The 21,441-nt window shown below is 42.8% G+C and overlaps 6 protein-coding genes across 8 annotated transcripts; 2 read left to right on the top strand and 4 right to left on the bottom strand.

Annotated features, from left to right (window-relative positions):
• Positions 1-261: 261 nt before the first annotated feature.
• BCIN_01g00750 (hypothetical protein) lies at positions 262-1,793 on the bottom strand. Its single transcript, XM_001547198.2, has 2 exons — positions 1,039-1,793; positions 262-938 (listed from the first exon to the last, which is right to left on the bottom strand). Exons 1-2 carry the CDS (start codon positions 1,334-1,336, stop codon positions 715-717), a joined length of 522 nt encoding a protein of 173 aa, XP_001547248.1. The 5' UTR covers positions 1,337-1,793; the 3' UTR covers positions 262-714.
• Positions 1,794-3,246: 1,453 nt separating this feature from the next.
• BCIN_01g00760 (hypothetical protein) lies at positions 3,247-5,058 on the top strand. The gene is made up of 2 exons (XM_001547200.2): positions 3,247-3,841; positions 4,238-5,058. The coding sequence occupies exons 1-2, from the start codon at positions 3,584-3,586 to the stop codon at positions 4,826-4,828; spliced, it is 849 nt and encodes a 282-aa protein (XP_001547250.2). The 5' UTR covers positions 3,247-3,583; the 3' UTR covers positions 4,829-5,058.
• Positions 5,059-5,644: 586 nt separating this feature from the next.
• BCIN_01g00770 (hypothetical protein) lies at positions 5,645-6,911 on the bottom strand. 2 transcript variants are annotated; one of them, XM_024690181.1, is made up of 5 exons: positions 6,861-6,911; positions 6,771-6,787; positions 6,628-6,690; positions 6,398-6,469; positions 5,645-6,251 (listed from the first exon to the last, which is right to left on the bottom strand). In XM_024690181.1, the coding sequence occupies exons 2-5, from the start codon at positions 6,772-6,774 to the stop codon at positions 6,106-6,108; spliced, it is 285 nt and encodes a 94-aa protein (XP_024545949.1). In that variant the 5' UTR covers positions 6,775-6,787; positions 6,861-6,911; the 3' UTR covers positions 5,645-6,105. The 2 variants fall into 2 exon arrangements, with proteins under 2 accessions (XP_024545949.1, XP_001547251.1); XM_001547201.2 differs by lacking the exon at positions 6,861-6,911 and having other exon boundaries at positions 6,771-6,856.
• Positions 6,912-7,435: 524 nt separating this feature from the next.
• BCIN_01g00780 (hypothetical protein) lies at positions 7,436-12,671 on the bottom strand. 2 transcript variants are annotated; one of them, XM_001547202.2, is made up of 2 exons: positions 12,016-12,671; positions 7,436-11,934 (listed from the first exon to the last, which is right to left on the bottom strand). In XM_001547202.2, the coding sequence occupies exons 1-2, from the start codon at positions 12,204-12,206 to the stop codon at positions 8,304-8,306; spliced, it is 3,822 nt and encodes a 1,273-aa protein (XP_001547252.1). In that variant the 5' UTR covers positions 12,207-12,671; the 3' UTR covers positions 7,436-8,303. The 2 variants fall into 2 exon arrangements, with proteins under 2 accessions (XP_001547252.1, XP_024545950.1); XM_024690182.1 differs by having other exon boundaries at positions 11,986-12,671.
• Positions 12,672-14,059: 1,388 nt separating this feature from the next.
• BCIN_01g00790 (hypothetical protein) lies at positions 14,060-15,360 on the bottom strand. Its single transcript, XM_001547203.2, has 3 exons — positions 14,926-15,360; positions 14,809-14,868; positions 14,060-14,749 (listed from the first exon to the last, which is right to left on the bottom strand). Exons 1-3 carry the CDS (start codon positions 15,071-15,073, stop codon positions 14,361-14,363), a joined length of 597 nt encoding a protein of 198 aa, XP_001547253.1. The 5' UTR covers positions 15,074-15,360; the 3' UTR covers positions 14,060-14,360.
• A 2,411-nt stretch (positions 15,361-17,771) lies between these two features.
• Bclcc8 lies at positions 17,772-20,745 on the top strand. Its single transcript, XM_001547204.2, has 3 exons — positions 17,772-18,710; positions 18,761-19,463; positions 19,525-20,745. The coding sequence occupies exons 1-3, from the start codon at positions 18,084-18,086 to the stop codon at positions 20,325-20,327; spliced, it is 2,133 nt and encodes a 710-aa protein (XP_001547254.1). The 5' UTR covers positions 17,772-18,083; the 3' UTR covers positions 20,328-20,745.
• Positions 20,746-21,441: the final 696 nt, after the last annotated feature.

Consider the following 21,441-nt stretch of genomic DNA (forward strand, 5'->3'; position numbering starts at 1 on the left):
AGTCAATAGTCAATACTCTGCCTCCATGGCAATGGCCCCCGGAGGGCCAGCGGAGCGTCATGTTGAAAGGGAGAAAGGGAGAAAGAGAAGGAGAGTTGGGGTGAGTATGAGAGAGAAGAGAGAGAGATGCAGACGAGAAAAATATAGCAACAGCAACAGAAACAGCAACAACAATATCATCAAAAGAAGCCCCGGAACCCCGAAATTGCAATCGAAATATGGGGGGAAGAAGAGATGGAATGGAAAGGAAAGGAAGATAGATGGGATTGCGAGATTGGATATTTATATTCGTTTCCATGTATATATGTATATATGTATGTATATCATTGAATCAGTCGTATATAATATATTTTCATGGACTGGAGACTGGAGACTTGAGACTTTTGGCTTGGTTTCGAGCGTGAAGATTCAAGATTATATGGGATCATATTTTCTTGTTTTGTCTTGTCTGATCGGGTCTTGTCTTTGATATTTTTTATTCTGCTGTTTCCTGCTTTGCTTTGCTTTGCTTTGCTCTGCTCTGCCCTCCCCTTCTCTTTTGACTCGTCTCTTGTTTCTGTTTCTGTTTCTGTTTCTGATTTAATTGCTGTCTGTGATGATTGTGATTTCAATCCAATCCAATCCAATCACATCACATCACATCACATATCCCTCATCCTCGGGAAAATATAGAAAATCCTCCTACTCTTCCGCTCCGCTCCCACATTCCCAGCTCTAAGCAACATAAAACACCTCCTCGACACCCTTCCACCAACCCCTCTCATCCGTACTCCCTGTACTTCCCTCCACCAAACTCTCCTGGTACGAATCCGTCATGGCCCACCACTCTCGCACCTTGGGATTTTCTCGCATCTTTTCCATGTCTCCTGCATAGTCATAGCCTACGTATTTGAAAGATGCGAAGAGGAGATTGTGTTGGGGATCGTAGTGGATGGAATCTAGATGGTGGGGGTTAGTTTTCTTGGGTTTCCTTGTATGTTTGGTATTCAAAGATGCGAGAAAGATGGGAGACAAGAAAGGAAAGGGGGAAAAACGTACAATCCTCCATATAACACTCTTTGATCTGTTTCAACACTTCCGGCCAAACCCGTGCATGACACTCCTTATACAATTCCACGCATTCCGGTTTGATCTTCACAATCTGCGCAATGCGTTTTCCTTGATTCTTTAGTTTTTGGGTTGGGGCGGGAAAGGTTCCCGAGGGCCCGGAGGGAGTGAGCGGGGAGAGGGGGGAGAAGGGATGGGATTGTGAGTGTGAGGATCGGTGGGAGGATTGAGGAGGGGGGTTGCGTGGTGACCACATTTTTGGGGAGGGAGAACGGGGATTTGTCCACATTTTGGAGGAGGAGGAGGAGGAGGTGGTGGTGGTGGTCTTGGTGAGGTGTATAGAGAGGCGAGTTGGGGTAAAGAAGGGTATGTATGAGGTTGATGGACGATGTTGTGGTGAGTGAACGAGTTCTTGACAATTGGTTGGAAGATGTCGTGATGTTGTGGTGGTGGTGGTGGTGGTTGTGATGTAATGATATGTAATGGAATGGAAATGTATGTAAAATAGTAAAGACAAGAGCAAAGTATAGAGTCGAAAGAAGCTCTCTCCCCCTCTCTCTCTCTCTCGCGAATCTTAACCCGAGTACGCAACTCCGACGTAAGGTATTCTACAAATCGGCGATATGGTCGGAATTGGATTGATGCGGGGTCTTTTTTGAGCTGAGCTGAGCTTGATTTCATACAGATGATAGGTACTTGACTTGACTTGACTTGATTTGACTTGATTTGACTTGACTTGACTTGACTTTGTGTCTATATTCTATTGTGCTCGATCTACTCTGCCACAAACAATACAATGCTAAATGTAACCCCCTTCACACATTCTATTCGAACGGAAAAATATCCGGAAAAATCCAAAGTCGTTTGGATGTATCACGCAGAACTGTAGATTTATAATTTCAATCAACGGTCAATGGATGGATGAATGAATGAATGGACGGAACTCGTATTGTGAGTTGTATATACATCTAGCTACTTACACCATACCTCCCTCCCTCCCTTCTATTTGTCCATGACAACAAGAGCCCCTCATCACCGAGCTATCGACGATGCAAGGAGATTTCTAATCGCTCGCGCCCAGTTCTTCGAGTTGTTCCTCAAACTCCGAAAAACGCAATGGGCATTCTCCACTTCTGATGTAGTGTGGGAAATTCAAGCTTGGTGAATTTGTGATGCTCCGAATTGAATCCGCCCGTGGAAGTTCCTGCTATTTATTTGGGGGGGGATGGGATGGATAGGTTAAGGTAGAGCTAGAGCTAGAGCTAGAGCTAGAGCTAGGAGCTAAGGGCTAGATGGATGGATGACATGGCACGCATAGTTTGGTAGGGTAGGGTAGGGGTAGGTAGATAGATCGGTAGGTAGGTAGACCCCACGCGTTGGAGCTTTTATTGATGATATGATGATGATGATGATGATGATGATGATGATGATGATGACAGCGAGGATGGCGGGAAGGGGAAGGGGAAGGGGAAGGGAGTAGAGGGAGTAGAGGTAGTGGAGGAAATGGACGAAGTAGATTGAATAGACGGAGCCAAGGGAGTATATGAAGTAGAAGGAACATAGAAAATAGATAATACATTCTCACATATGATTTCAAGAACTTAATTAATCGAATACAACATATATATAACACAGATAGACTATTACCAGTAACACCAGTATCTAATAATCCATCGGTTGTAGAATAGGAGCTGAGAATAAGTAATAAGCAAGTAAAGAGTATCAATGTCAGTTTTCATCTCTTTTTTTGACCCAAGTACTCTCTCTGGGAGAATAGGATGTAAAGCTCACCGGAAGCAAGACAAGTTCAAGATTATATATGATAGAGACGAATGATATATTTCTATACTTTCTTTAAATATTCTTATATACATATATATATATATATATATACATACTCTGAGTATTCATCTCTTCTTATTACTATCTAAATACATATATATAATAACATTAATAAATACCAACATCTATTTCAAGCTCTTGATAAGCTCTTCCTATTCAATCATTCAGTCATTGTTATCAATACCAATATCAATACCAACATCAATATCAATAACATCAACATCAATATCAATATCCAAACCTCCAAATCCAATTTTCAACCACATTTTTTCGCTTACAAAAAGCTTCAATCAATCAATCGATTTGTACTTGAAAGAAAAACCCCACCATCCATTCATATCATACATCATCATCCCCGCCGTGCCCGCCAAATTTGATTTCCTCCGTCGCATTATCTCATCTGTTCACGTGCATATAATTTTTATATCTTTTTTATTGCTGAATGTCAAATAACTAACATAACATAACCTCACATAACATAACCTCACATAACATAACCTCATATCATATCATATTATTTCATACCAACCATAAACACACATTCAATCTCAAGTCCAAAGTCCAAAGGCTAAGATCCAAAATCCACCACCCTCCAATACAAACAATCCTCCTCAAATCCCACCACCACCACCACCACCACACACATCACACCTTACCCCCCCTCAAAAAAAAAAAAAAAAAAAAAACAACAACCATGTCAACCACCACCCGTTCCATCCCACCCCTCTTAACACCCTACCTATCTCTCCCCTCAGAATCTTCTCTGATCCTCCTAACCGGCGTATTGGGCGCGGGTACCAATTGGCTTTTACTGAGATATCTGAGTTCGATATTTTCAACTGGGGCGGAGAAAAATGGTGATGGAATGGATGGTGGAGAGGGAGAAACCAAAGTGCTGTTTTTGAGTTTTATGAGAGATATGGCGTTTTGGAGAGAGGGCGCTAGGAAGATTGTATGTTTGATTTTTTTTGATTTTTTTTGGTTATTTTTTTTGAGAGAGAGAGAGAGGGAGAGGTTGATTTTGAGGGGTTCTGCGCACATTGGAGGAGAGGAATGAAGAATGAAGAAGATTGTACAAAGTGCATGAACGAGTATGGAGATATTATATTATCTTGGAAGAATCTGGAAGTGGGAATACAAAGTTGTATTCATCACTTTGGCTATACTACATACAATCCATGAATTTTCTCAAGCGAGAAGAGAAATTAACAAAGATCTTTCTCCTACCCCCCAAACCGCAATCCTCAAATTTCTCCTCTCCTCTCTCAACCACTTTCCATTCTTCTCCCTCCTTTTCACCCCCCAATCTATCCCCATACTCCTCACTAACAACCTACCCCACCCCCAGAATCTCGACCTCGACAAACTAACCCAACAATCACGCTTTCTCTTCCTCGACGGCCTCAGCTCTCTCCACCTCCCCCAAACCCAAGCTCCCCCCAACACATCAGGAACACCCGTCTCATCCCCTGACCTACCCACCCTCACCCGCCTCCTCACCCAATCCATCTCCTCCCTCTCCTCTCCCCCCGGAAAAACAATCCTCATCCTCGACTCCCCCGACTACCTCATCGCCAGCACCCCCACCCCCCAAACCACCACTCAAGACCTCACCTCTCTCCTCCTCACCCTCCGCTCCCTCCCAACCCTACACTCCACAATCCTCACCCTCTCAATCGATACTCCCCTCCTGACCCCCTCCCAAACCCCCCTCTCAACCAACTCCTCCGCCTTCACCACCACTCTCGCCCACGAAGCAGATTTAATCCTCAGCACGCGACTTCTCGATACCGGCGCCGCGAGAGATGTAAGCGGAGTACTACGCATTACATCTGGAGGGAACCCAAGCGAGGGCGACAAGGAAAAAGTAGAGGAAAAAGAACTCTTGTATTTTGTGGGTGGGGATGGGAGTGTGAGGGTTTTCGAGAGGGGTCAGTAGGTGGTGGAATGAATGAATGAATGAATGAATGTGTATGGGTATCGATATCGATATCGATATTAGGATGAAGAGGGATGGGAATTGTATTTTTATTTTTACTTTCAATTTTCAATTTTCATACTCACAGCGAGAGCTGCTTGGTGAACATGAAGTTCCCAATCTGAAGTAATGAAAAAAAAATCAATTTTTTTTTTTTGGAAACGAGATACCTCAATATCCAATACCGCTCACCCACTCACCAGAAGAGAGCAAAAGCAAAAAGGGCATCAAAACGAAACCTTCCCTTCCTCCCCTCCCTCCAAATATTCCAACCCATATAAACCAACCATAGACCGACCGAACAGCAAAACAGAGCAGAGCCGAAAAAAACACACACACATAAATCCCAGCACCTCACCATCTCAGCATCACAAGAAACCCCATTCTTTCTACTAGATTGGATGTTGGATGTTGTCAAATCCAAATATAAACATGTACACGAGTGTTAAGATCCCAATCCCAATCCCAAATCTCAATACAATTCAACCCCCCCTTCCCCCCTTTCACTTCCCTCTCCAGTTACTTCCCACTCTTCCTTCCCTCTCCCATCTCCCAATTCCCAATTCCCACAATCTCGAGAATGATCGTCTACCTACCTACATACCTTTCTATCCATTCATACCACGCAATACCACACAATACCACACCCTGTCTACCACCTATCACCTACCTAGATGCATCTACCACCTATCTAAACACATCCATGTAATCCTCCAACACAATAATGGTAAAACAAACTGGTCTGCAAAAGAGATAGACATCTTTACCATTCGTCATTCGTCATTCGTCATTCATCACTCATCATCTACCCTCTCAATATCAAATTCCATTCACATTCCCATTCACATCCATATCCATATTTCAATCCAGAATCCAAAATCCATATACACTTCACAATCTCCAAACCTCACATATCACAAAGAATCAATTCTCATCATCACAAAATTCTTTGAATTGCAAACGATGGAATTTTTGCTAGAGAACATGTCATGTAATGTCATGTCTTTAAAAAAAATTGGCATGCACCCAACCCACTTCATACCCTCATACGATCCACGAAGACATTCATGCGACCCGAGTTTTTTGTTGAACTTCGCATACACTCATTAAAAAAGATTTCTCAATAAATGTAGCTTTCATTCCCAGTTCTCTAGCAAATCAAAAAAGCCATTCATTCGCCAACCCTTTCGACGCTATTGAATCCATCCCACGCAAGCAAACCAAATTGTTGTAAACATTTACTCGGATTTGGTGGCTGGTCCTCTAGCTCCCTTTGGTACACCGGTTTGGAATCCATTCTTGAATCTTCTTGGAACTTCCTTCATGTGACGCATGCGACCGGTACCGGTGGTCTTTCTTCTCTTGGCCTTCTCACCCCAGTTATCTATTCAATGATATATTAGCATGTATTCGTATTGCTGTTTATAATTTTGATTCATTCTTGCTGTATCGATGATTGGAGGTAGGAGTATATCGTGGATATTTCCGAATCGATTTGCTGGTAAAGATGAATGGATGGAGAAAACGTACATTGACGGGTCTTGGCTGCTGGGTAACCGCATCCTGAACAGGTGTGCTTTTGGATGTGGAGAGATCTGCGACCTATAAATTGAAACCAGAATATATCAGCCTGGAGTTCTTTTCCATGAACCTCATCCCAAATCCATCAAAACAAGTCCTTGGTCAATTGTCCATCTCCTGATCACCGACTCCATTTCCTCCTCTCTCTCCATCCCCCAAGAATTGGATTCAAAACTAACCGCAACGTCTGCACAAAGTGTGCGTCTTGTTGTGACGCTTTCCGAAACTGGAAGTTCCCTTGGCTGTAATTCAAATCATCGTCAGTATTGAGATCCTCGTTGGTTGTTGATATATAGTATATCGAGATTCGAAGGTTACGCACTCATTTTGAATTAGGAACTGTTGAATTAAATTGTCAGCGCTTGTCTAGATCATAAGACGGATGATGGCACACAAATTGGCGATAACGTACCTTGGGGTTGTCGTGGGGTTGTCGTTGGTTACAATATCTCGTCTTTTTTTCGATGAGCAATGCAGCCTTAATCGCGAAATAGTGGGAAATTTGGAAAACCCTAAGTCGATCATGTGATTATCGAAGCGAGATATTGAGGACCGTGCAGGGTTGGAATTTTGGAGATGCCTCAGAACCTGAACTCGCATCGTATCAATCTTCAGTCGACAGTGAGGTCAAGTGAATGTATATGATATAATGTAAGTGCAAAAATGTATGTAAATGTTACATTGTAACTTTGAACAATCATCATGTTTTCAACAGTTCGAAATAATTTTCATGTCCAAAGGTCTTTTCAAATGACGCTCCGCTGGCCCTCCGGGGGCCACTGCCGTGGAGGCAGAATATATGTATTAGAAAAATATCAATTTTATTTCTTCTCTATCTTTTTCATTCTCTTATTATTCTTTTATTTATTCAATTTCTATTCGTATACTATTAGAAAATATGAATTTTATTTATTTTCCATTTCTTTTCTATTCTTTTATATATTCAATTCAGTCTCTCCGCCGCCTCCCCCACCCACCCAAGGCCACTGCTGTAGAGGCAGAATATATATATTAGAAAAATATCAATTTTATCTCTTCTATTTCTTTTCTATTCTCTTATTAGGTATTCTTTTATTTATTCAATTTCTACTCGTATATTGTTAGAAAACATAAATTTTATTTATTCTCCATCTCTTTTCTATTCTTCTATATATTCAATTTAGTCTCTCCGCCGCCTCCCTCACCCACTCAAGACGACTACTACTATAGAAACAGCACATATATATATATTAGAAGAAACCAGTTTCGATTATTCATCCTCTTCTGCCCAAACCTAAACCATGCCAACAAAACATTCAGACATTGCAGACAGACCACCAAAATTAAACATTCAAATGATTCTGCTTTGGATTTCTATCTACGCAACCGACTATCTATGTACGTACTCAACTATGTAATTATCCACCCATCTTCCTCTCATCCCCATCTCCAATATCATCTATCCTATCAAAAGAAACGGGTATCTTAATTCTCCATCTCCATCTCCATCTCCATCTCCACACTCCCACCCAATCTGATCCCCCAAGCTCAGCTCCCACTCCATACCATCTAAACTCTTTTCTCTCTGCCTGTCAGTATATTTGTTCTATTCTATTCGGCCGTTTCCCATGCAAACATGAATGAATAATCTATTAATAACCCGCTCACTCCATATGCACAACCTCTATCTGCATTTCCATCTCCATCCCCATCATCTTCTCCCCTCCATCGTTAAATATGTAAAATCCAAATACCAACCCAAATACCATACCCTACCCTACCCCTCATATACAAAAACTCAAACGCCATTCCTTCCCTCATTTCCCTCTCAATCCCAACCATTTAATCTCCCCTCCCTGACAAAACCACAAAATGATTACAGCGTAATCAAATCCACCTCTGAGAAATCCGGCGGATTCCTGCCATACACCACCCTCGCCTTCGCGTCCAACGCTGCTCCCACATTACTAATCCAAATGTTCGCTCCTGCGTAATCTCTCGTCCTCTTAACCTCATCATCACTAACCCCAATATCATCTCTTGGAATCCAAACCACCGGTCTTCGAGCCCTCAACGCATAATGTTGAAACGCATGTTTGACAAGAGCATCTCTTTCTTCCGGTGCCAAATCTTCAATTTCATCATTGTACCCACCATAAAGTGCATTTGCGATCTTTTGCTGCGCTTCAATATCTTTATGACGTCGTTTGCGTGTGATTTGTGGTCGAACAACTGGCTCATCAATAGGTTGAGGACCATTAGTGCCATTTCCACGGGCAAATGTTTTGTGTCGAAGATTTCGTCCGGATTGTAAAGCCCAACCACCAGCTACAGCTGCACCATGTACAAGGTTTGATGGTTTAAGTTTGGAGAATTTACTACCGCTATCCCTATTTGTTGTCGTAGGATGCAGTGCGTCCATTTCAATGTACCCAGGTCCTGCGATACCAGTACCATCATTTTGTGGTACTGCCTCAGGATCTGCAATAGTGAGACCAAGACGTTCGGCTTGCATCCGATCAAATGCTTCATCACGAAGAACAGCTTCATCCTCAAATGTGATTGGCAGATATCGAAGTAGAGGACCGAACGACCAATTGAGAAGGAATTGGTAAAGAGCAGTGAGTAACAAAGCAATAATCATAATGATGGCCTGAGGAGTAAGTGAATCACCTTGCTCATCCTGAGTCAAGAAGAACAAACCGATGAGGCATAATTCCATAACATATAAACCAGTAAATGTCTGATTTATAGCACGTGGGTATAGAAGTCCTCCTGTGTCAATCCTGAACCGAGAGACATAAAGCATGTTGTAACGATTCGCAATCCAGAGAAGCGTGAATGTAATGATGACGAAAATGATGATAACAGGCGAAACCACGCAATAAATCAAACCAATACAGGCAAAATTGGTGTAAACAGGGAAGAATGATCCCCACGTTACAGATGGAAGTGTTGTATTTCTAGTCCACTTTTGTCGAGCAGTGCTATCGAAAATCTTTGGTAAAACGAACCAGAAAATGAGAGTCGTTAATTGTAAGAGTGTACCCGAGCTCACAGATAATGCTTGAAGAATCATGTAAGAGAAGAAATAATTCGCTGCCTTTGGGATTTGCTGTGCAAGTGTTTCGGGTATAGAGGTAATATCATTGGACCATGATCCCAATACAGCTACCGCGCCACCAGCGATGGACACAACCAAGAAAACTTGAACAAAGAGAAATGCAAAATAATAAGTTTGAACCAAACCTTGCTTCTCATTGCCAGTTTGTGAACCTTGAGCAAAGGCAAGATATCCCAAAATTGTTGGCACCAACGATAGCAAGATACTAAGCACAATGGCGGGCAAAACACCTGCTACGGCTTGAAGAACCTTTTCGGGTATAACCTGAAGCCAATGAAGCCAAGGTTTGGTATTGACCAAAGAAGATATCTGGGATAAACTTGATGTCCATGCGACAGGAATCGACCATAAAATAATCATCCCAAGAACGACAGCAATAATGACAGCGGACCTGAGCCAAGCCTCCCACCATTTGATAGACATATTATCCCAAAGGACATCGTTAGGCGAAATCTCAACAGTACGTGGTGCCATTTGCTTTGGAACATGATAGGTAACAGACTGACAAGCCATATGTGCAGCTACTTGATGATTGAATTGAATAAAAGCCGAATTCATGAGAGGAAATCTCTCAGGAGACTTTTGATCCAATTCGATCTCAACGTTTAGCTGAGCGAGTTGTTCACGACACCAATATATTGTATCGACCTTGGGACTGATTCCAGGAATGCCAAAAAACCAATCAGGAGTCCAACTGAACCTGGCTAACCTGTGCGTTGGCCTATCCTTTTCCTTTAGATAGCGTTGCCAAGCTGCGGCCGTTGCATTTTCCTGGTATTCCTCGTTGAAAGCCTTCGGATATTCTACACTTGGTCCATTGTCAGAGTGCAGGAAAGGTATAACACCTTTGATTACCTCCCACGCACTCTTCTTCGGCGGCGCACCAGTGGCAACTCTCGACTTCGCCCCATCGCCTTGCGTTAAAGGAAATTCTTCATCATCTTCATATCCCGTTGGAATTGGAGATGGGAACCCGCCAGCGGGACCTTTCCAGAATTTCCACCAATTGTTAGTTTGGAAGGCGTCATTGGTTCCATCCCCTCCATATTGGAAGCCATTTCTTCGTACAGTATTCCCTTGCATCTTTCTATCCCCTTCAAAACTTTGAGGATCACGGTCGGATGTCGACGGGCGTTCTCCTCCTTGCTTCTCAAGTTCCCGGTTCTTTTCATCATCCACACCAGATCCATACGGTTTTGGTCGTTGTCTATACCTTCCATATTGATCATATTCGTCGTCCTCTGTTATCGATGGTGCGTCGAGACTTACGAAACCGTTACCATTCGTTTCTTCGATTGTCTCATCCAGTTCTCTGCCGAGTCCTAAAACGCCCCCAAAAGCAGTACCCCCTGCCTTTCCAACAGCGCCCACACCTTTATTCAAGCCTTGTCCAACCGCCTCAAAACCTTGTCCTACAGCGGCGAGAGGATTGCCAAGTTTGAATTTTTTCGAATTGTGTCGCTTATGTTCTCGAGCTGCTTCCTGCCTCTCTAATTCTGCCTCCTCGTCTAATGCATCATCTATAGTATGAGGAACTTCCTCGCCCGTCGCAACTCCACCACTTTGCGCCAATTGTGCCGCTCTCTCATTTTCGCGTTTTATTTTCTCGGCTTTCTCTTCCTTGGTCCGTTTGCGATTCGATTCCTTAGCTTTAGCTTTCTCCTCCTTCTCTGCTTGTTTTCTCTGGGCTTTCTTCGCTGCTCTGATCAACTCCGTCTCGGCAGCCTCCAATTGCAAATGGATTTTGTCCCGAAGATGGATCTTCGTCAATAATTCATCGTAATTTCGATTGATCCAAATATTCCTGATTCCGCCAGGGAAAACGTCGTACAGTCCAGCGAGAGCTTCTTTCGTAAGCCATTTATCCGGAATGGCACTGACAAGAACCGTCGTTGCCGAAGCTCTCAACCGGTGTTCTGCAGATGTTAGGTAATCTTGTCGTACTTTAATATACACTCGTAGCTCTGCAAAAAATACACCGCAGACCCACATGATGGCCAAGAGAGCAAGCACCAGATGTGCCCAGTATCTATTGGTCTTGCTAGGCTGTATATTAGTCCAAGCCAATTGGTCCAGCCCAGTTACATTTGGATTCGAAGAAACCTCTGTGGTATTCTTGTCGTTGGCATACTGCAAAGCCCAGTCTCCACCTCTCCCTCCAATATAGTTCATGGGTACAAGAATAGGTATGATGACGATGGCCATAGGAATGAAGATGACCAGGAGGGTTTGAAGGTATCGCAGGAAAAAGTAGGCGTCCAACCCGCACTTGTTGATCACTTCTCGATCTCGAAACTGAAAGATGGTAAATAGCCAACCCCAAGGACTTCGAGGAGGGGGCTCTGTTCGTTCTTTTTCGGGCACTAAATAGGTTTTTGGTTTGCTACAATTCAGTCAGTCAAGTCCCTCGAGAGTGTGCATTTACAGAGCGCACATCGCCACATGTAAAATGGTACCGACTTACAATATCCGTGCAAGCTTGTTCTTCAAAAGCATAAAAGCTATCATCTGTACGCCAAAAATGGTAGCAGACGATGCCATTGCCGTCAGAAGGGCGACCAGACTAATACCCTCGGAGCCTTGCGCTGCAGTCGTGGTGGTTGAGGACGCTGCGGCAGAGGTCGTCGTGGCATTGCCAGTCAAAACTGAAGACATGTTGAGTAACGTTGAGCACGTTAGCGATGCATAAGAGAAAGTATTTCTGGAGCCAGCTAAGATGTATTGGCCGTCCTGGGTGGTGTTTGTGATATCATTAATCGGACGTTTTGGTGTTCGTTTTCAGTCTGGGGGACAATGTCAATATCAATATCAATGTCGATGTGGATGTGGATATGGATATGGATACGGACGGATATCGAAGCCGGTATCGATATCGGGATCGGTGAGGAAAAGAAGGAATTGGAAGAAAATCCAAAGATCGTCGAAGAGAAGCAGAAGAGAAGAGAAGCAGAAGAGAAGCAGAAGGAAACTAGGAATACAATTGAATCATCTAGCGAACGACAATGACAATGACAATGACAATGACAATGACAATGACAATGACAGTGCCAATACTCAAATGCGAAACACGTTTGTAGTGAATGTTTTGATTTTAGAAATAATAACTTGGTCTTGTTTACCATTTGGACGGTGGCCAGCTAAAGTTTGAATAGCGACCACTTGCACTTGCACTTGCACCAGCACTAGCACAAGTGAGTAAGTACCAAGGAACTGATTAGGATTATCCGCAACGCAAACGCAAACCCAAAGCCAAACCCAAAGCCAAAATCCAAAATGGAGCAAAAACGCGCAGAATGATTCGTTCGTTGTAAATTAAACGTATTACTCATTTGAGCCCTACCCTCCCCTTACGAGCGACATGGATACAACTCACATCTATCTTGATTCACCGTGGAGCGACTAGACATGACATCACGAATCATACTGGCTCGCTGGCTCGCTGGCTCATGTTCCAACCATGTAAGATCTTACATACGACCGAGACAGGATCCCCAAATCAGAAAATGGGTTTCAAGCGGACCAGGAAAAGTTGCTTCTCCCCATTCATTCGATAACTGTTACTTAACCTTCTCCTCCCGTGTCCACTTTCCCCCCCTTTCCCCTGGAATGCGCTTATCGTATATGAAAGAACGATCGTCTACCAGTCATTTAGATTAGGGGCTGTCAAGACGACACACGAGGCGTTTGTCTCCAGAACTTTAATTTTTATATATGAGATGACTATCTGTTACCGTATGTTGTAAATACGAATAGACGCAAAGGAAGTATCGTATGCTGCGCACTATCATTAGACATGAAGGAGTAGATGCAGAATCAACACAAACAAGGTCACCAGCACACACACATGTTGTGGATGTGGATGTGGATATGGATACGGATAAGAATCCAGATAAAGACACACACACACCAAGCAAATCCAAGCCACTGTCGCCATCAAGCATCGGACATATTCTAATCCTAGACAATAGATTGATTGATCATATTCAGCCACTCACACGCTCACTCACACGCTCACTCACACACACCAACTCAAGCATGCGCGGGAGAGAGAGAGAGAGAGAGAGAGATCACAACAACAAGAAAACCTGTATTTCCAGACTCGAATCAAGCTTTAACCCCTGGGGCTTCACTCCGGACGATCTTCAAAAGCGGCATGTACAGAGATCCTGCATTGATATCACATCCTCAGTATAATCGACGCTTTTGCACCGAGCCCAAGGGGAAATCGAAGAAGAAAGAAACCTACCATCGCGGTGTTGTTTCTATCAGAATATGTGGGGGATTATTATGTATGTATGTATGTATGTATGTATGTGGGCATCTAGCATGCAGGTACAAATCAAACACCTACTCAACACGACCCATCGAAATAATCAATCTCCAAATAACCCCTCAATGAAGGAATGTGAATAGTTACTCTGTGGCTTTATCCATATCGGACGTTTAACATTTATAGATACATCTAGTACATGTTTCGAGCAAGAGCAAGAGCAAGAGAAGAAAAAACATCAAATTAAAGTATTCGAACTCCAACCCCCTAGGTACTTATCCATATATATACTCGAGTATAATGAAGATACACAAACAACCATCTTTAAAACGATTGAATTGAAATGAATAATTACTAATATCGAAACGAGCACGATTAATCTGGGGAGGAATTTAATATACAAATATTCGCTCCCTCTCCCTCGCTCCACGAAATGCCTAACAGAGACCCTTCTCTGACAACCCCTCTTCTGCCCTCTTCTCCCCAACCCCGCCTTGCATGCAGAACTCCTAATTCTCTCAACCTTCCCCTTCACAACTCTAATGACTAGGAGCCGTCTTCCTCACGGCAACACTCACACTCGACCCATCATCAACATCCTCCGCATTCCACATCAACTGCCACACCCCATCACAATGCGGCGTCGCATAGAAATTCGACACGATCTTCTCCGTGCTCGGATCCTTCCACATGGCCCAGTTTCCAAACGAGATAAATCCCTTGGTGGTACCGTTTCCAGCAGTCGATACGCTAAGTCCCTTGGTGGTACTGTTCCCAACTGCCGCGCCGGTAAATCCCACGTTGGTGAGTCCGCTAGAGGTTGGGTTGATGACGAGTGCGGATGTGGTCGTGTTGGTAAATGCTAAGTTGCTGCTGTTGCCGCTGCTGCTGGGTGTGACGATCCATTCGCTGGAGGAACTTGGTGTGACTGGAAGGAAGTGTGTTAGTTGGAGAATGAATGTGCTTGTGGGTGATGGAAATTCTTACATGTGATGTTTGCGTTGACCTTGGAGCCCTCAGGAACAGTGTTACCGATAAATGCATTTCCTGTTTGTTCAATCAGTTGCGTGAAACTAATAGATGGTAACGCGATTGATAACTTACCATCAGAGTAGAATACTGGAAGGCCACCAATTCCTGTACCATACGCATATAAGTGGAATGAGTCGGTAGTACTAGAAGTACGTTTGTGAAGAACAGCAGTAGATGCCAGTCCCCCGAAGAGGAACAGGAGAGAAGACGTAAACTTCATGTTTTCTTGAATTTGTAAAGAGAATGTATGGTGGTCAAACGAATGAAGATCCTTATACCAGGAGAGGACGAGGAAGGGGTGAAATGTATGAAAAGAACGAAAATTTGGGTATACAACAACTCACTTGGGAATACGACGAACTCACCGTTAATATTATATCGAACGGGAAAACAAATATTCGGACACCAAAGCTCGGGGCCGACTTGTCAAGGTCCTTTATCAGCTTCAACAGGTCCAATAGAAAAGCTTTTCAATGCACCAAGAACTATCTTGGACCTTCGCTAGTCAGGGGAAAAGTATCTGACCCTGTGGAAGCTTGCGCCGTAATGGGGATAGATACACAATCAATAACGCGGGATAACAAGAACGTAAGTCAGTGCAATGGCACACCAGCACATCAAGGGTGCTTTCGTCAGCCTGGCCGATCATATGAAATAGTTAGTTCACGCCACACGGTGCTTGGATGCGATAGTGAAAAACGTGCAATTGTACCCGGCTCTCGATCCGAATTTAGTCGCGTGGTGGAGTGGCTCGAGAGTGCTCATACCCAAATCCCAAATCCCAAATCCCAAATACGATCTGCACGGGTGTTGATGGGAAGGATTTCCCTCGCTGGAACTCAGAGATTCTAACTCGAAGAGTGCAAGTAATTAGACGGAAATTTTCCGACAGTCCGAGCCCTTAGATAGAGTGGGTGAAGACTGAAGAGGAGAGGGTGAAGAGAAGCGAAAAGGGTCCCGCGACTCTGCTCTGGGAAACAGACGGATTCTAGATGGGCAAAAAAAGAAAGAAAGATGTATAATAAAAAAATATGTTTTTGAACCATATAGCACCCCTACTTGGATGTCAAGAATCTGCCAAGGATGAATTTGAATCAATAATCTACCACACGTCAGCTTTTTGATGAAATCAAAATAAGAAATTTAATTGTTAATACATTTTGAATAATGTCGTGAGAGGCAGTTGAAGGGAAGTAGCTGCCATTGCCATTAGCTGGAAAGATATCGGAGAGCACAAGTGCACGGTTCCGCAGCACTTTCGTTGCAACGTTTCAAAGGATGAGATTAACAGACTAACAACACAATATTGTGATGAATTGAAGAATCTGAACTTGGTATCAGACGATGAAGAGCTGGCGTTTCTCTCGGCATAAATCGGATCTGAAACTTGAAGATATAAATTCACAACGGGAAGGTATGAAGTATAAAGTTTCTGTGTATATTTATAGAGCGAGTGGGTTCGGCGAGAGGGGTGCGGAGGGGGTACAGTGGTGTTCTGGCGTCTTGGGAAAGGAGATTGAGAACTTCTAATCAGCGATGATTCGAGGATGGATAGATGAAATGGCTGTGCTAATTTACGTCCGTAGACCACCCGATGTCAAGCTAGCCAACTGAATCCATTTCATCATGTTCGTATCGTTCGCCGTGATCGAGCGATATACGAATGCAAGGACGATCTCCCGTGAGTAGATCCCCCATCGTGTTTCAAACCTTCTTCTTTTCTTGGGTCATCCATTTTCCTTTCTTCTTCCCCTCAGCCTCTTCAGCCTCTCCTGTCCTGTCCTTTCTCGGTTGCACACTTCATTGGCCCCTCGTAAAATTACCTAAGATGAGTTATATCTTTTTCCCATTCTTCCAAGTGACGCCTACCTGTTAAGCAACGTTGATCGTCTAAAGATCTCCCACAACTACATGTCAGATGAAACCGGCACGAGATCCAGATCCATGCGTTCGAGCCTTGGAGTTCAACAATATTAATGTACTCAGCAGATTGTATTCATCGGCCATTCAGTGGCGTTATCGTTGTCATCTTTCGACATAATGTTTTGCTTTGAAGATCGTACGTATTCGTACACAAGACATCCTGAAATCTCCGTTTGTAAAACGCTTCCACGGATGATTGAACGACTATCTTAGGGCATGCAGGTCATCAGTCAAACAAAGACAATGAGGTGTCACCGATACCCATGTCACTACATTTTACTAACTTGCCATACGAAGCGAACCATTGCAGATGGTACCTGACTACTGGGTTGCAAAGCTTTCTTATCGCACCATAAGTTCAAAGAGAGAGAAAAATGCTCTAGTAGTGCTCTCTATTTGGAATGGCTACTCTCTTATTCGGCCTTGGACATCATTCACCACTAGTACAAATTGAGTCTGCAAACAGAACTAGTCAGGTACGAGAAGAAGTAAAATGTCCGATCCTTCATCAAATGAAGAACTAATACCAAGGCTTGTACATCGCTTAACCTTAGGACCCCGAAATTATTTTAGCCTCCTCTAGCTACTCGTGCCTTACTTGGTAAAACATTTGAAAATGGATGCACGGACGACATCTACCCTTCACACCTTTGACCTAGGACAGATTCAAATGCAGGTCTCCTTTTCAAGTCTATAATGTATGCTTGTCAGAGGCTCAGAATTGTTATTGCCTCTTAGCTTTCCCCCAAGTATCTCTCTGCCTGATCCTCAACGCGGCTGGTGGCATCCATTATTGACTACTGGACTTGTCAGATGTATGTCCTAATACTATTTCGGACCCCTCTTGGGGTGATCAAAGCACTAAGATATTTTGGTTGTCTGCACTGTCAATCTAGTACGAACTTGAGGCCTACCATTGTGGAGATCCGTGTGGTGGATTGCACTAAGATTTTGCGTCCTAAGTCTCTTTGAGGTTTGTGTGAATACTGTACCAAGGGAAATGTCTACTCGGTGCTCGGGTCCAGAGGACTTTGACAGTAAAGCATCGATGTGATTCCTAAATAGTTCACCTTACCCGGTTCGAGCTGTTGAATCTTGTTATTGCAAAATATTCTTAAGGGAGAATCATTCCCACGGGTACAATCTCATTCTTTACAATCTAGGACAATCCATTTTTCATTCTTTCCCTTTTACATTCGCTTTCGTTTTTATTTTGGTAACCTCACTTGAGGACCATAACAATCGTTTATCCTACACAAACTTCAACACCGAATTTTACATATTAGAAAGTTTGAGGGAATTACATCATGCGTCTTCACATTCTTTTGGCCTTGTGCCTTTCATTTTGCCAAATTCACGCAAGTCCTCTTTTCGGATGGTCCTTTAATCCAATTGCCACACTTCAAGCAGACCTTCTTAAAATCATCAACCAAGCCGAGTGCTTGGTCGCCACCAAAGTTTCTATAATCCCATCAATTCTTACCTTTGGAAACAGCAATCCCGTTACATCAAACAAGTGTTCAACAACAAGCGGCAAAACTACCAGCTCTGCAGCTATCCAAACTTCTCTCTCTTCTCTTCAATCCGTAGCTTCATCTAAATGGAGCTCGCTTCAGAGCTTACTGTCTACAACTACCTCGCTTCCTCCCATCCTTACCACTAGTTTCACTGCCACAACGGCTAAGCCTACGACCACTTCGAGTGTCAAGTCAACATCAACAACGGCAAATACTGTGTCTTCAACTGCTAAGCCATCTTCAATCACCAGCACAGCTTCTTCAACGGCATCCTCGACAAGCAAAACTTCAAGCTCGGCTGTAGCATCAGGAACCCCATGCGCAGGCAATACCGCTGCTGATAGATCAAAGTGGTGTAACTACTCTACAAGCACTGATTACTACAATGAAGTGCCAGATACTGGTGTCACTCGCGAGGTAAGAACATTTCGAAGCGATTGATGACTCTCTCTAACATCGCATTTTAGTACTGGTTCAATGTTCAAGATGGCGTTGCTTCACCTGATGGAATCTCAAGATATGTTCAAACTATCAACGGAAGTATCCCAGGACCAACCATCATTGCCGACTGGGGTGATAATGTTGTGGTACATGTGACAAACAGTCTCACTACCAATGGTTCAAGTATTCATTTCCATGGTATCCATCAAAAAAATACCAATCAAAACGACGGAGTTCCATCAGTTACTCAATGTCCTATTGCATATGGAGATACTTATACCTATAGATGGAGAGCTACTCAATATGGATCATCATGGTATCATTCTCACGTTGGTCTTCAAGCATGGGAAGGTGTTACTGGTGGTATCATTATCAATGGTCCTGCCACGGCTAACTACGACGAGGATAAGGGAACACTTATGCTTAGTGATTGGGGTCATGAAACTGTTGATGAGCTATATCAAAAGGTTCAAACTGTTGGCCCTCAATCAATGACTACAGGTCTTATCAACGGTACCAACGTTTTCGGAGCGGATGGTGCTAGTAATCAAACTGGTTCTCGTTTCTCGACAAGTGTTCAATCAGGCAAATCATACAGATTCCGTCTTGTAAATAGTGCCATCGATTCTCAGTTCAAGTTCTCTGTCGATAGTCATACCATGACTGTTATGGCAATGGATTTCGTTCCTATTGTTCCGTACCAAACTGAGATTCTCAACATTGCTATCGGTTAGTATTATCCTACCCTCATCATCATACGAATCCCCACTAACAAACACCCTTCTCACAGGACAACGCTACGATGTAGTCATCACCGCAAACCAAGCATCCGTCGCGTCTGATTTCTTCATCCGTGCCATTCCTCAATCTTCTTGCTCCGAGAACGATAACTCAGATAATATCCGAGGTGTTCTCCACTATGGTTCTTCAACCGGTCTCCCTACAACCACCGGCTACACTTTCACCGATGAATGTGTTGACGAACCTGTCGCCTCGCTCGTTCCATACCTCCCAAAGACCGTCTCATCAGCCTCTAAAAGCCCCGAGGAAGCAGTTACCGTTGCTCAAAATTCCCAAAAACTTTTCAAATGGTATCTCAACAACTCCACTTTCCTTTCTGAATGGGAAGATCCAACTCTTCTCATGGTTCAAAACAACGTCACCGCATTCGGGACTCCGGACAATCTCGTCGAAGTCCCTAACGCAAATGAATGGATCTACCTCGTTATCCACAGCGCTCTCCCCGTTCCCCATCCCATCCATCTCCACGGCCACGATTTCTTCGTCGTGAGCCAGCAGTCCACCACATTCGATGCCACAACCGCCGTTTCCACATACAATCTTAACAACCCCCCACGAAGAGACGTAGCCACGTTGCCAGGAGGTGGATATCTCGTTCTCGCATTCGAGACGGATAACCCCGGAGCCTGGCTCATGCATTGTCATATTGGATGGCACACCAGCATGGGATTCGCAATGCAGTTCTTGGAGCGCGCGAGCGAAATCCCAAAACTGTTGGATACGACGCAGATGCTGGATACGTGTACGGCGTGGAATGGCCATGCTATTATCCAGGAGGATTCGGGGGTTTAGAATCTGGGATTTGGGGTGTATATTTAATTATTTCTCGTCGTTCTTTTAAAGATTTTTTTTTTCTTCTTTCTATTTATGTTGGATTATGGTGATGCACGCTGCTGGTTTTAATATATCTGGCAGGGGGGGTGGGAGAAGAAGTGGATATATCATTTCATATTATATATCTAAGATTAGATATGTACTCGAGTAGATAGATGATAGATGGATGGGAGTAATGATAATTGATCATTCGTCTAACTTACACAGACGAAAAGAGAAAGAAAGAGATAGATGAGGACAAAGAGGAAGAGATATCAATGGATAGGTCATTATCATCATTATCATCATCATCATTATGAAATGAAATGAAATGATATCTAAATAATCTAATATAATTGAAAAAAAAATTCAAAGAATTCAAGGAAAAGATATCTCAACTTAGGTATTTATATATTTGTGATTCCACTATGTTGTAATTTGATTTAATTGAATAAGATGATTTTAGATTTCTGACTCTAATCCTCTGAGTATTTTTCGTATATATATATTCTTTTTCCTAACTCTATCTAATTTTTTTTTGTTTAGATTTGTTTTGTTATGTATATATATATAGTATAGTGAGTTGTATAGTAAATATTATATATAGTATTTGTATCTTTCTTTTTGTGGAATTGGTTTTGGTTTTGGTTTTGATTTGTTTGATTTGAAATGGAAAGAAATGAGATTTGAAGTTTAGGATTCTGAGATTTGAGATTTGAGATTTGAGATTGAATTAGATATAGATAGATGATGAAGAGGGGGGAGTGAGGAGGATAGGTTTGTGGTTTTGAGTTTTTATAGTTTTATTTATTTATATACTTGAGTATATTAATATCGAATTTGTAAATATGCAGATAGATATAAAGATGTAAATATATACTATAGTAATACTCAAGTACTATATGAAATTATATAAAAGAAAAAGAAAAAGAAAAAGGGGAGAGAAATAGCTAGTTTCCTATAAAAGATATAAAATAATACTATATAGTAGAATTTGAATTCGAAATGAGAAGATAAGGAGAGGACTTGAGGGAGAGAAAGATGATATTCTTTTTCTTCTTTTTTTTTTCCCTTTGTAAACTTAGATAGAGAT

This window comes from Botrytis cinerea, chromosome 1, assembly GCF_000143535.2.
Source record: "Botrytis cinerea B05.10 chromosome 1, complete sequence".
In the NCBI taxonomy this organism is placed as follows: domain Eukaryota; kingdom Fungi; phylum Ascomycota; class Leotiomycetes; order Helotiales; family Sclerotiniaceae; genus Botrytis; species Botrytis cinerea.